Consider the following 13,204-nt stretch of genomic DNA (forward strand, 5'->3'; position numbering starts at 1 on the left):
ATCTAGAGGACTGATCTAGACTGGACTGATCTAGACTACTGATCTAGACTGGACTGATCTAGACTACTGATCTAGACTGGACTGATCTTGAGGGCTGATCTAGACTAGACTGATCTAGAATACTGATCTAGACTGGACTGATCTTGAGGGCTGATCTAGAGGACTGATCTAGACTGGACTGATCTAGAGGACTGATCTAGACTGGACTGATCTAGAGGACTGATCTAGACTGGACTGATCTAGAGGACTGATCTAGACTGGACTGATCTTGAGGGCTGATCTAGACTGGACTGATCTTGAGGGCTGATCTAGACTGGACTGATCTAGACTGGACTGATCTAGACTACTGATCTAGACTGGACTGATCTAGACTGGACTGATCTTGAGGACTGATCTAGACTGGACTGATCTAGACTACTGATCTAGACTGGACTGATCTAGACTGGACTGATCTTGAGGGCTGATCTAGACTGGACTGGTCTAGACTACTGATCTAGACTGGACTGATCTTGAGGGCTGATCTAGAGGACTGATCTAGACTACTGATCTTGAGGGCTGATCTAGACTGGACTGATCAAGACTACTGATCTAGACTGGACTGATCTAGACTGGACTGATCTTGAGGACTGATCTAGACTGGACTGATCTAGACTACTGATCTAGACTGGACTGATCTAGACTGGACTGATCTTGAGGGCTGATCTGGACTGGTCTAGACTACTGATCTAGACTGGACTGATCTTGAGGGCTGATCTAGACTAGACTGATCTAGAATACTGATCTAGACTGGACTGATCTTGAGGGCTGATCTAGAGGACTGATCTAGAGGACTGATCTAGACTGGACTGATCTAGAGGACTGATCTAGAGGACTGATCTAGACTGGACTGATCTAGAGGACTGATCTAGACTGGACTGATCTTGAGGGCTGATCTAGACTGGACTGATCTAGACTGGACTGATCTTGAGGGCTGATCTAGACTGGACTGATCTAGACTGGACTGATCTAGACTACTGATCTAGACTGGACTGATCTAGACTGGACTGATCTTGAGGGCTGATCTAGACTGGACTGATCTAGACTACTGATCTAGACTGGACTGATCTAGACTGGACTGATCTTGAGGGCTGATCTAGACTGGACTGATCTAGAGGACTGATCTAGACTGGACTGATCTAGAGGACTGATCTAGACTGGACTGATCTAGACTGGACTGATCTAGACTACTGATCTAGACTGGACTGATCTTGAGGGCTGATCTAGACTGGACTGATCTAGACTACTGATCTAGACTGGACTGATCTTGAGGGCTGATCTAGACTGGACTGATCTAGACTACTGATCTAGACTGGACTGATCTAGACTGTACTGATCTAGACTACTGATCTAGACTGGACTGATCTTGAGGGCTGATCTAGAGGACTGTTCTAGACTGGACTGATCTAGACTACTGATCTAGACTGGACTGATCTTGAGGGCTGATCTAGAGGACTGATCTAGACTGGACTGATCTAGACTGGACTGAACTAGACTGGACTGATCTTGAGGGCTGATCTAGACTGGACTGATCTAGACTACTGATCTAGACTGGACTGATCTAGAGGACTGATCTAGACTACTGATCTAGAGGACTGATCTAGACTGGACTGATCTAGAGGACTGATCTAGACTGGACTGATCTTGAGGGCTGATCTAGACTGGACTGATCTAGAGGACTGGTCTAGACTGGACTGATCTAGAGGAATGATCTATTGACTGATCTAGACTAGACTGATCTAGACTAGACTGATCTAGACTGGACTGATCTAGACTACTGATCTAGACTGGACTGATCTAGACTACTGATCTAGACTGGACTGATCTAGACTGGACTGATCTTGAGGGCTGATCTAGACTTGACTGATCTAGAGGACTGATCTAGACTACTGATCTAGACTGGACTGATCTAGACTGGACTGATCTTGAGGGCTGATCTAGAGGACTGATCTAGACTGGACTGATCTAGACTGGACTGGTCTAGAGGACTGATCTAGACTGGACTGATCTAGACTGGACTGATCTTGAGGGCTGATCTAGACTGGACTGATCTAGACTGGACTGATCTAGACTGGACTGATCTTGAGGGCTGATCTAGAGGACTGATCTAGACTGGACTGATCTTGAGGGCTGATCTAGAGGACTGATCTAGACTGGACTGATCTAGAGGACTGATCTAGACTGGACTGATCTAGAGGACTGATCTAGACTGGACTGATCTTGAGGGCTGATCTAGACTGGACTGATCTAGACTGGACTGATCTAGAGGACTGATCTAGACTAGACTGATCTTGAGGGCTGATCTAGACTGGACTGATCTAGAGGACTGGTCTAGACTGGACTGATCTAGAGGAATGATCTATTGACTGATCTAGACTAGACTGATCTAGAGGGCTGGTCTAGACTGGACTGATCTAGACTACTGGTCTAGAGGACTACTGCCGTGGGCTGAGGGAGTTCGCAGAAAATGTCATAGGCTACATGTTATTTGGTGGTCTTGCTACAAGTATAATAGATACTGTTTCAATGTTATTGAATCAATCCGGATTAAAGCATATTTTCATTGTGGAGGGATTTGTTGATTTCCTTTTTCACATGGGAGCAGACCAGTTGTTAACGTGTGACTTTCTACTGGACATGGGTGTAGAGTGTTCTACTGGACATGGGTGTAGAGTGTTCTACTGGACATGGGTGTAGAGTGTTGTACTGGACATGGGTGTAGAGTGTTGTACTGGACATGGGTGTAGAGTGTTCTACTGGACATGGGTGCGTAGTGTTGTTCACTGTGGCAGTTGACGGATTTGTCAAACATGATCAGGATACATGTTGAGTATTGAAGTTGTTTAATACATTCATTTAGTTATTTGAAAGACAGATTGACCACAGAAACCAGATGAATCCATTTGAATTTGAAATGATTTATTGAGAAAATCTCTTAATGTTCCTCTGAGGCTCTTCTGGAGAATTCTTCAACTAGAACTTCAGGACGACCCGAATGCTGAAAGAGAGGAGAGATATGACGGTAAATCCACAATGAATCATTAGTTTATGGGTGACATCAAACCAACGGGACTAGCCGGGGGGGAGATGATGAGGGAGGTTTGGTTATGTAGCCTTTGAGATAAGTGACGGGCTGTTTTACCATTTCCCAGCGTGCATGAGGTCAAAGCCCTCGCTGATCTGCCCGAAGGGCAGCGTGTGGGTCACAAACTCGTCCACCTTGAGCTTCTTGTTCATGTATTGACTGACCAGCTTAGGAACGCTGTCGACACTTTTATACCCTGTGGAAAGCAGACGCAAACAGCAGTCAGTCACTCTGAAGTGACACACAAACTCAGTGATTAACGGTGCGACTCCGTCAATAACAAATATTCACAAATAATGTCGGCACGCATCACCAGACCTGGGAAAAATAAGTATTTGAAATGGTTTCAAATATTAGTACCCGGAGGTCTGCTTGAGTGAATTAGTCAGGTAGGCCGACAGGAACCAGTGGAATAGTCTCAGAAGTGCAAAGCCAACTCAATCACGCACACCTCAAATCTTAAATCTGACACATCATTTCAAATACAGTACCTATTTTGCACATATACAACAACTAACAAAGTCATGTATTTATAACTGAGTAATATTGGGTGCCATCTTGACAGCTCATAGGTAGTCACATAGGTATGTGGTAGTCATAGGTAGTCTCATAGGTATGTGGTAGGGTATGTGGTAAGGGTTAGGGTATGTGGTTAGGGTTCTGTACCTCCGAAGGCGGTCCCGGTCCAGGTGCGGCCTGTGACCAGCTGGAAGGGGCGTGTGCTGATCTCCTGCCCGGCGGCCGCCACGCCGATGATGACGCTGGTGCCCCAGCCCTTATGACACGCCTCCAGGGCCGCCCGCTGAACAACAACAAGGTTTTAGTCGCCAGGCAGCCAACCTGTCAGCCAACCTGTCAGTCAACCTGTCAGTCAACCTGTCAGTCAACTGTTGGACTTGTCTTTGGGGGTTTTTGCAAGGGAGATGACATTTGCTGGGATTAAGAAAGCGAGCTTGAAAATACACACTCCATCTTCTCCTCCATTCCTAATAAGTATGCCGTCATCATGACTTCCACACACTGTTGCGTAGCATCTTTTCGAAGTGTGCACATCTACAGTACACCATCGTTTGGGTCAATTGTATTCACTAAGTACAAATTAAATTCAATTAAATTTGTTAATGGGCTGTTTGTTATCCATGAAGATTTGTAATGAATTTGAATTGACCTCACCCCTGAACCACATTTGCAGTAGTACTCCAGTCTATCCATGCGGCCATATTCATAATGCATTCATTAACATATTCATCTATATTCATATTCATATGTGAGCTGCAGGTGAAACTGGGAACAAGTCAGCATCCCATCAAATGTTCAGACTTTTATTCTGAAACATTTTAATAAATGTCGACGTTGTTGAAAATCAATGACACACTCTCTAGTCAACTAACACAGCTTGTTTTGTGAGCAGTGGGGATTACTCACCCAATCCATTGCATTGCAATATTGTGGCTTGACTAGTGAGTGTGCCATTGATTTTCAACAACGTTTACACATTTTTCTAAATAAAAGTCTGAACAATTTGATTGATTGCCGACTTGTTACCAGTTTCACCAGCTGCTGTCACATATTTAAAAGTTCTCTTCTCACCATAATCCCCACATTGCCCACACACTCACCATAATCCCCACATTGCCCACACACTCAAAGGAGTAGTCCACTCCTCCGTCTGTCATCTCCACCAGAACCTCCTGGATGGGTTTGCTGTGATCCTTCGGGTTCACAAACTCGGTGGCTCCGAACTCTCTGGCGATCTGAAACTTGTCTGGGTTGAGATCGATCCCAATGATCCTGGTGGCTCCCGCGGCCTGGCAGCCCATGATGGCAGCCAGACCCAGCGCCCCCAGGCCAAACACTGCACAGGTTGAACCAGCCTCAACCTGCAGGGGCACATGGAGAGGACATAGAATGACACTCAACAACTAGTTTTATTGGGGGGGGTATGTCTGACTGTAAGTGTGAACCTTGTCTCTTCCATTGTTGGCTGGAGCAGACAAGTTCCAGACATCACCAGAGCCCAGCTGACCTTGGCTGTGTTCAGGGTTAGGGTTAGACCTTGTATGTGTTCAGGGTTAGGGTTAGGGTTATACCTTGTATGTGTTCAGGGTTAGGGTTAGACCTTGGCTGTGTTCAGGGTTAGGGTTAGGGTTAGACCTTGTATGTGTTCAGGGTTAGGGTTAGACCTTGTATGTGTTCAGGGTTAGGGTTAGACCGTGTATGTGTTCAGGGTTAGGGTTAGACCTTGTATGTGTTCAGGGTTAGGGTTAGACCTTGGCTGTGTTCAGGGTTAGGGTTAGACCTTGTATGTGTTCAGGGTTAGGGTTAGACCTTGGCTGTGTTCAGGGTTAGGGTTAGACCTTGGCTGTGTTCAGGGTTAGGGTTAGACCTTGGCTGTGTTCAGGGTTAGGGTTAGGGTTAGACCTTGGCTGTGTTCAGGGTTAGGGTTAGGGTTAGACCTTGGCTGTGTTCAGGGTTAGGGTTAGACCTTGGCTGTGTTCAGGGTTAGGGTTAGACCTTGGCTGTGTTCAGGGTTAGGGTTAGGGTTAGACCTTGGCTGTGTTCAGGGTTAGGGTTAGGGTTAGACCTTGGCTGTGTTCAGGGTTAGGGTTAGACCTTGGCTGTGTTCAGGGTTAGGGTTAGACCTTGGCTGTGTTCAGGGTTAGGGTTAGGGTTAGACCTTGGCGGTGTTCAGGGCTGCTCCGTAGCCGGTGGAGATGCCACAGCCCAGCAGGCAGACCTTGTCCAGAGGCGCCTTGTCGTCCACCTTGGCCAGCGAGATGTCAGCCACCACCGTGTACTCAGTGAACGTGCTGCAGCCCATGAAATGGAAGAGGCTCTTCCCCTTGCAGGAGAACCGGGTGGTTCCATCTGGCATCAGCCCCTTACCCTGGGTCAGCCTGGGGGGAACAAACATGTTTCTATCAAACTGTCCAGTCAGAAAGTTAGATTTTAGAGCAAATCTGGTTAGTGATGGTTAGTGATGGGGTCTGTCTAGTTAGTGATGGGGTCTGTCTAGCTGACGTTATTTGATCGCTGAAAGAGGCTTTGTTTTGTATCGTCGCTTCAGTTTCGATCAATTCCCAGAAACAAGCCTTCCTTTTTTTCCACAATCTTCTGACATCAGTTGTAACATGTAGTAAAGGTTGAGGTGAAGTGTTGTGTTGTTGTGTTACTCTCAGTGCTTGATAGTCTAGCAGCCAAAAGCTGCTTGTTGTGACGTACCTGATCTTCTGACAGAGGTTGGTTTTGGGGTTTTTACAGAACTTGCACTCCCCGCACTGAGGCACGTACAGAGGGATCACAGTATCCCCTGAGAAGCACAAACAAAATAATTTGATTACATATTTATTTATTTAAATAAAATAGTGAAATACCTATAGATTAGTGTACATGACCACATGATAACATTCAGTAACTCTCTCTATGAGCCAGTGTTAGGACACCAGGTCTCGGAGAGGCATGTTAGATTGAGGCGCTCCATCCAGTAGCTGCCATACCACACCCAGACCCCCAGAGGGCAGTGTTGCTCAGAAGACATCTTGTCAGCTGTACTTCACTGCATTTTTTATGCATTTCACACAAGTGGTAATATGTATCATAAAACAACAACCACAAATAGCTTTTAGGCCTTATAATAGATTATGAATAATATAATCCCTTTATATTTACACTTATTGCTTTATTGTGTTATTGTATTTTTATTTTTCACTTTGATATTTCACTGCACTGTTGAAAGGTAACTTGCAATGAAGTAATGTATTTATAATGTATAGTGTACAATATGTATTGTATATTGTATAGAAGGCATTAAAAGGTGGGTCGTAGAAAGTTACCAAAAGTTAATTATAATGTATGAGAGGTCAGTCCTGGTCCAGACAGGCAGCTGCAGCACACCTGATTAAACTAGTCATGTATAGATAGGATCATTATTATTGGATTATTTGAACGAGGTGTGTTCATGCTATGCTGGAACAAAGACCTGCCACACTGCTGTCTGTCTGCCAGGACCAGGACAGGACCAGGACCGTCTGCACCCAGTTTAAAACAGATATCCTCAACCTTGTTGTCTGTCTAAACTCCCGGCAGACACACTGAAACATGAGGGTAGCAGCAGCATTCCTACCTGGTTTGAACTTGGTGACGCCGTCTCCGACGCTCTCCACCAGCCCGGCGCCCTCGTGGCCCAGAACCACGGGGAACACGCCCTCCGGGTCGGAGCCGCTCAGCGTGTACGAGTCCGTATGGCAGATCCCCGTGGCAACGATCTGAAACACAGCTCATTATTAGTATTACTATTACTATTATTATTATTATTATTATTATTATTATTATTATTATTATTATTATTATCATCATTATTATTGTTATTATTATTATTATTATTATTGTTATTATTATTATCATTATTATTATTATTGCTATTATTATTATTATTGTTATTATTATTATCGTTATTATTATTATTGTTTTTATTATCATTATTATTAATAATAATAATAATTGTATTGTTATTATTATTGGTATTATTATTATTATTATTATTATTATTATTATTATTATTATTATTAGCTCAGACTAGGAACCTGGGGCTCAAAGTACACATTGACTAGGATCTGGGATCAGTTCACCCTACCCGAATCCTAACTGTGATACTGCTGTGATACTACTGCAGGTTCAATATATTTCACTAGTGGAGAGAGTGTGAAAAAGATTTATTTTCAGTCATTTTAGTGACTAGTTTTCAGTCATTTTAGTGACTAGTTTTCAGTCATATTAGTGACTAGTTTTCAGTCATATTAGTGACTAGTTTTCAGTCATATTAGTGACTAGTTTTCAGTCATATTAGTGACTAGTTTTCAGTCATATTAGTGACTAGTTTTCAGTCATATTAGTGACTAGTTTTCAGTCAGTGACTAGTTTTCAGTCATATTAGTGACTAGTTTTCAGTCATATTAGTGACTAGTTTTCAGTCATTTTAGTGACTAGTTTTCAGTCATATTAGTGACTAGTTTTCAGTCATATTAGTGACTAGTTTTCAGTCATATTAGTGACTAGTTTTCAGTCATATTAGTGACTAGTTTTCAGTCATTTTAGTGACTAGTTTTCAGTCATATTAGTGACTAGTTTTCAGTCATATTAGTGACTAGTTACATAATTGTATCATGCAAATGGTCTTCTATGAGTCTCCTATGGAGCTTCCAAGACCAGCGGGATGTGTTTGGACCCACTGCAGACACATTTGTTCTCATGGTGATATACAACTTAACACTTGTGACTTACAACAAGTACATTTGTCTAAGTAAGTGAATCATCTGTCCATCAGCATAGCAAGAACAAGTTATCTCTGCTCAGCCAGGGGCCACTGGCCGTCATAATGCTACAAGAAGGAAGAATTAAGTTGTTTTGTATTTTGATTGTGATGCATCACCAGCGTCTTAGATAAGGACGAAGGAGAAACTCCCACAGGTTATTACAGTAGTTGAAACCTTATGAACCCTCATCTTCTCTGTTAATTACCAATCTTAATCATTAATCTTAATAATTAATCTTTCTTGTTAATAATTGAACTGGATTGGACTGAGTCTCCCATTCCCAACTCTCACTGTCTGATGCGCTGGATGTTCTTATAGCGCTGACATGCTGGAATGTTCTGAGGAACATGTGTTGTGGTGTTTTGCTGCACCAGTGATGTCACATTAGATTATTACCTTGATGCGCACTTCCCCTGCCCTAGGGGGCGCCACCTCCACCTCCTCCATGGAGAGCGGCTGACCAGCCGCCCATGCCACTGCAGCCTGGCATCGGATCACCTGCAATACACACACACACACACACACACACACACACACACACACACACACACACACACACACACACACACACACACACACACACACACCATCAGTCCACAATCACAAGTCCACACAAACTAGATTGCAGGCAGATTAGTTGTCTCACATTAGTTGTCTAACATGTTTAGACCTGATTCAACTTTTGTTTTGAACATGACTCAATTTCCCCATCGACCAACATAAACAACATAAACAACATAAACAACATATGGTAAACAGATCTGTTTTTCTCTCCTGTTTTCCAGGGATTGTTGGAATTGGTTGCAACAGAGGACTGACTTCCTCCTCTTGCAAAACATACTGTACTGTAACTTAGACTGTACTGTAGGTCTGCAAACCCTTGAATAACACAATAACACAGCTCCATTTGACAGCTGAGAAACAAAAATCACTAAATTCAGTTGCAAGGATTCAACATGACCTTCGAGGCTTCAAGACATACAGCTGGTAAAGAGGACTTAAGCACCGAAGAGGAAAACCCTGTTCTTATTTACACAGTAGCTGAGCTACAGAGCCGCCTGAACCCTCCTCCCGCTTGTGTCTAAAGTGCAGAAGAGTTTTGTTGATAACCTTTTTGAAGGAACATGGAAGATTTTTTTTTTTTTTACAAGCAGTAGGTCTGAAATAGAGAGGAAAGGGAACACACGTACCTTCCCTGTGGTAGCCATGTTGTCTCTCATTCAGAGGAAAAGGCTGTGCAATGTACTGTATGTCTTATCAGCCCCTGGTGGACCAATCAGAAGGCTGGGCATGGTTAGTGTTTCAGTTGTCTACGTCAAAACTGACTTCCTCTCTTCTCCTCCCTCTTTTTTTGTTTTTTTCAGATTGCTTTGACGCTCTGTGCTCAACTTTCAAAACACTTGTAACATAGCCTGTAAAAAGTTCAAAACCTTCCATTATGCTTTCATTTCATCATCTTTCAAATTAGAATCATTGACCCAAAATCTAAATGTCTGAAATCTGAAATGAACAAAAGTATTTGTTTTATTTGTATTATTATCCAACCCTAACCCTAACTCAAAAGAGAACAGATTAGAGACGTGTAGAATCCTCTGGAGTAAAGAAGTTAAAGTCCAAGTTGACTGTAAACACGATAACCTTTTCATGCTTCAGGGTGCGGCAACACTTATATCAGTCTCCCTGGTACAGTATTGTTATGCCACGGTCATGTTTGCTCTTTCATTGCAACATGTTTTTGCTACAGTTCTTCTCTATCCCTTTAACATGTTTTCTCAAAGCATAGCTCATTTTCTCTTAACTCTTAACACAAAACCCTAAACTCCACAAATCTCTTGCAAAAACAAACACTGCAGTCAAAATAATGTTGTCTTCTCAAAATGAAATGTTGTTGTCAAATGAGACACACACACACACACACACACACACACACATACCATCAAATGAATAGACACTTGTAAGAACCAATTGAACACTGATGTGCACAATGGAAAACACTATGATCAGAGGAAAACAGTACTATGATAAGATTATCAGTAGGCCTTTTGCATTTTCAGTGTTACACTACATACGTACAGTAGCCTGTTATAAATTGTTGTGTTTTCATACTCAAATATAAAACACACAAACACAAGAATAGAACGTTTTTTTCATTCTGAAAAACTGTACACATCTCAGCAATGACAGTTGGACTTCTAAAGTGTTCTTCATACAGAACAAACAATAGAAAAAATACAATTAGCCTTCTGCATAATATACTCCTCTACTACACAAAGGCCACAAGACCTCGTCAACGTCACAGGCAATGTTCTCCCTGGCCAAGCAGAGGGGAAAGTATCGTCTGGCATGATGAATCCAGGGGCCTCATTTATAAAAAAGTACTTGAACGTCATCTTTGACTTTCACTTAAGCACATTTTTCTAAACGGACGTGAGCATTATTTATAAAACGGGCTGAGATGGTTTAAAGTTGCGTACGTGCTTCCTTCTAAAAATACCAAATATACTTGGAATTGAACGCAGGTGAATGAGGTTTGTATTAACGCCCTGTGATAGAGGCTCAATTATAGCGGCTGAATTAAGACAAGTGCTATAATATATGGTAGGCGTTCGTCTGGAAGCGGGAGAGGGCAGAGAAGGGTGGCTTCTCGGTAAGTTGCGTTTGTAACGTTTGATCATGACAACTAACCAGGCAAATGAAATGCTTATACTCAGTAGGCTACTCAAGTTGTAAAAGAAAATCAGGGGGGATGGTGGATTTTATCATATGAGGACAATTTTAGCATCCCCTCAGCGTCAGTGACTTCAGTGTCAGTAAAAATGTCATTACATGTGTGCGTGCCCCCCCTCTCTCTCTCTCTCTCTCTCTCTCTCTCTCTCTCTCTCTCTCTCTCTCTCTCTCTCTCTCTCTCTCTCTCTCTCTCTCTCTCTCTCTCTCTCTCTCTCTCTCTCTCTCTCTGTCCTCTGGAATGATGATGTCATGGATTTTCCAGCTAACCTTATGGAGGCCCTTCTCTTTTCTTTCCAATTAACAAACAGGGTTTCCCCACATCAAACCAGCTGGGCCGTGTCCCCCCGAAGACCTACCCGGAGCTGCCTGCCCAGAGGCTCCCTACCCACCACACCAGCCCTGCTCTGGTTCTCTTCACACTGGGGGGCTGGAGGGCTGGAGGGTGGGAGGTGGGGGGGGGGGGTGGATGTGCTCTATGCATGTTAGTGTGTGTGTGTCTGTGTGTGTGAGCATGTGCGTGGTGCGTGTGAGCGTGTGAGAGCGTGTGTGTGTGTGTGTGTGTGTGTGGGGGTGTCTGTGTGTGTGTGTGTGTGGGGGGGTGTCTGTGTGTGTTTTGCTGGATTTGAAGGAAGTGGGGATGAGGTTGCTGTATGGTGTGAATGGGCGCTGTGGTGGTGATGTGTGTGTGTGTGTGTGTGTGTGTGTGTGGGTCGGCGGGGGGTGGTTGGGGGGGTGGTGGTGGTGGGGGTTATGACGGAGGCTACTAAGTTGTTTGTTTTGCAGTAGGGGTTAGGTTAGGTTCTGGTTAGGTTTATGGCTAACCTAAGTCTAATGTTTGGGAGTAAAGTAAATGAATACTCGACGTCGAGCTACGATCGTTTCCACGGTCAAATTGACTCACGTTGAAATTGTATAAATCACTACGTTGACGTGGTTTTCTACGTACGACACGGGTAAGATCAACGTGATCTAAGCACGTTCTATAAATGAGGCCCCTGCCCTGATATACTTCAGATATATTTCAACAGAGGAGAGTTCACCTTTGGCCCTGTTATTGCTAAAGATATGATTGCCAATTGAAAAGCAACAGGTGTTTGTCCATATGAGGAGTGTGATTGTGTGATTGGTGGTTTGAGTTTAGCATTCTGAATGGTAGTGTTTTCAATGTGAACACAATAGATTTTATCAAGGAAGATTGTGCCAAATGTAGAGAATTGTATTTAGTGTTTTGTTAACTGTGGTTTAGTCGTTGTGTTTGAGGTTCTGATGTTCGTGTTAAAGCGACAGAGAAAAACTGTAAAAGGTTCAACTGAACTAAGATTGAGCTCATTGTGTTTAAAACGTGACCAAACCCCCCCAACTTAATTCAAATCAGAGGCACTTTTTTTCTATAAGTTTCTATGAATTTTTCTTTTAAAAAAAAGTTCAACAGCATTTAACTTGTATGACAGAGTGATCTAAAACCAGAAGCCCTCTGGCCAGGAGCCACAGCCTTTAGGGTTAGGGTTAGGGTTAGCCTTTACTTACAACCTTGAAGTCAAGTCATTTAGAAAGCAGTGGGTTGACTAACGGCTGACACAATGGTTATTATCATTAAACAATCAGTTGGATTAAGTTGTAGAGCCTGTACAGCATTGTATGCAAAGACAACACAATCATATGAAAATTATTTCATTATGAAAAGCAAAACACTTTTTGTATGTATTTCAAACTGATTTACTGAGATGAAAATGTGGTTATATGATATATATATATATATATATATAATAGTGCTAGTGTATAATAGTGTTTATCTCGCTGCTGCATTCAGTCAACTGAAGAATGTGTTTTAGTTTTAGAAAAAAGTGCATTTTTCATTAACCGTGTTGAGTTCAGTGATGAGCTCACATATCTGATATTAGCATCAATGCATCAGAAAACAAAGGGTTAGGGTCCAGAACTACAGGAGGTTAGGGTCCAGAACTACAGGAGGCCGAAGTTCAGAAACTGGCCACAACGTGTCAGGAGCACCGCAGTCACACTAGTGAGTTCACTTCAGGTCATT

General features: G+C 43.0%; 1 protein-coding gene across 1 annotated transcript; it reads right to left on the reverse strand.

Moving 5' to 3' along the window:
- Positions 1–2,862: 2,862 nt before the first annotated feature.
- Positions 2,863–9,673, reverse strand: LOC308164568 (alcohol dehydrogenase class-3 chain L). The gene is made up of 9 exons (XM_080538635.1): positions 9,624–9,673; positions 8,830–8,931; positions 7,245–7,386; positions 6,344–6,431; positions 5,799–6,018; positions 4,741–5,001; positions 3,788–3,923; positions 3,179–3,317; positions 2,863–3,034 (listed from the first exon to the last, which is right to left on the reverse strand). Exons 1-9 carry the CDS (start codon positions 9,651–9,653, stop codon positions 3,010–3,012), a joined length of 1,143 nt encoding a protein of 380 aa, XP_080394761.1. The 5' UTR covers positions 9,654–9,673; the 3' UTR covers positions 2,863–3,009.
- Between the last annotated feature and the right edge of the window lie 3,531 nt (positions 9,674–13,204).

Source organism: Nansenia antarctica (genome assembly GCF_963989245.1).
Source record: "Nansenia antarctica genome assembly, chromosome: 8".
NCBI classification, from domain to species: domain Eukaryota; kingdom Metazoa; phylum Chordata; class Actinopteri; order Argentiniformes; family Microstomatidae; genus Nansenia; species Nansenia antarctica.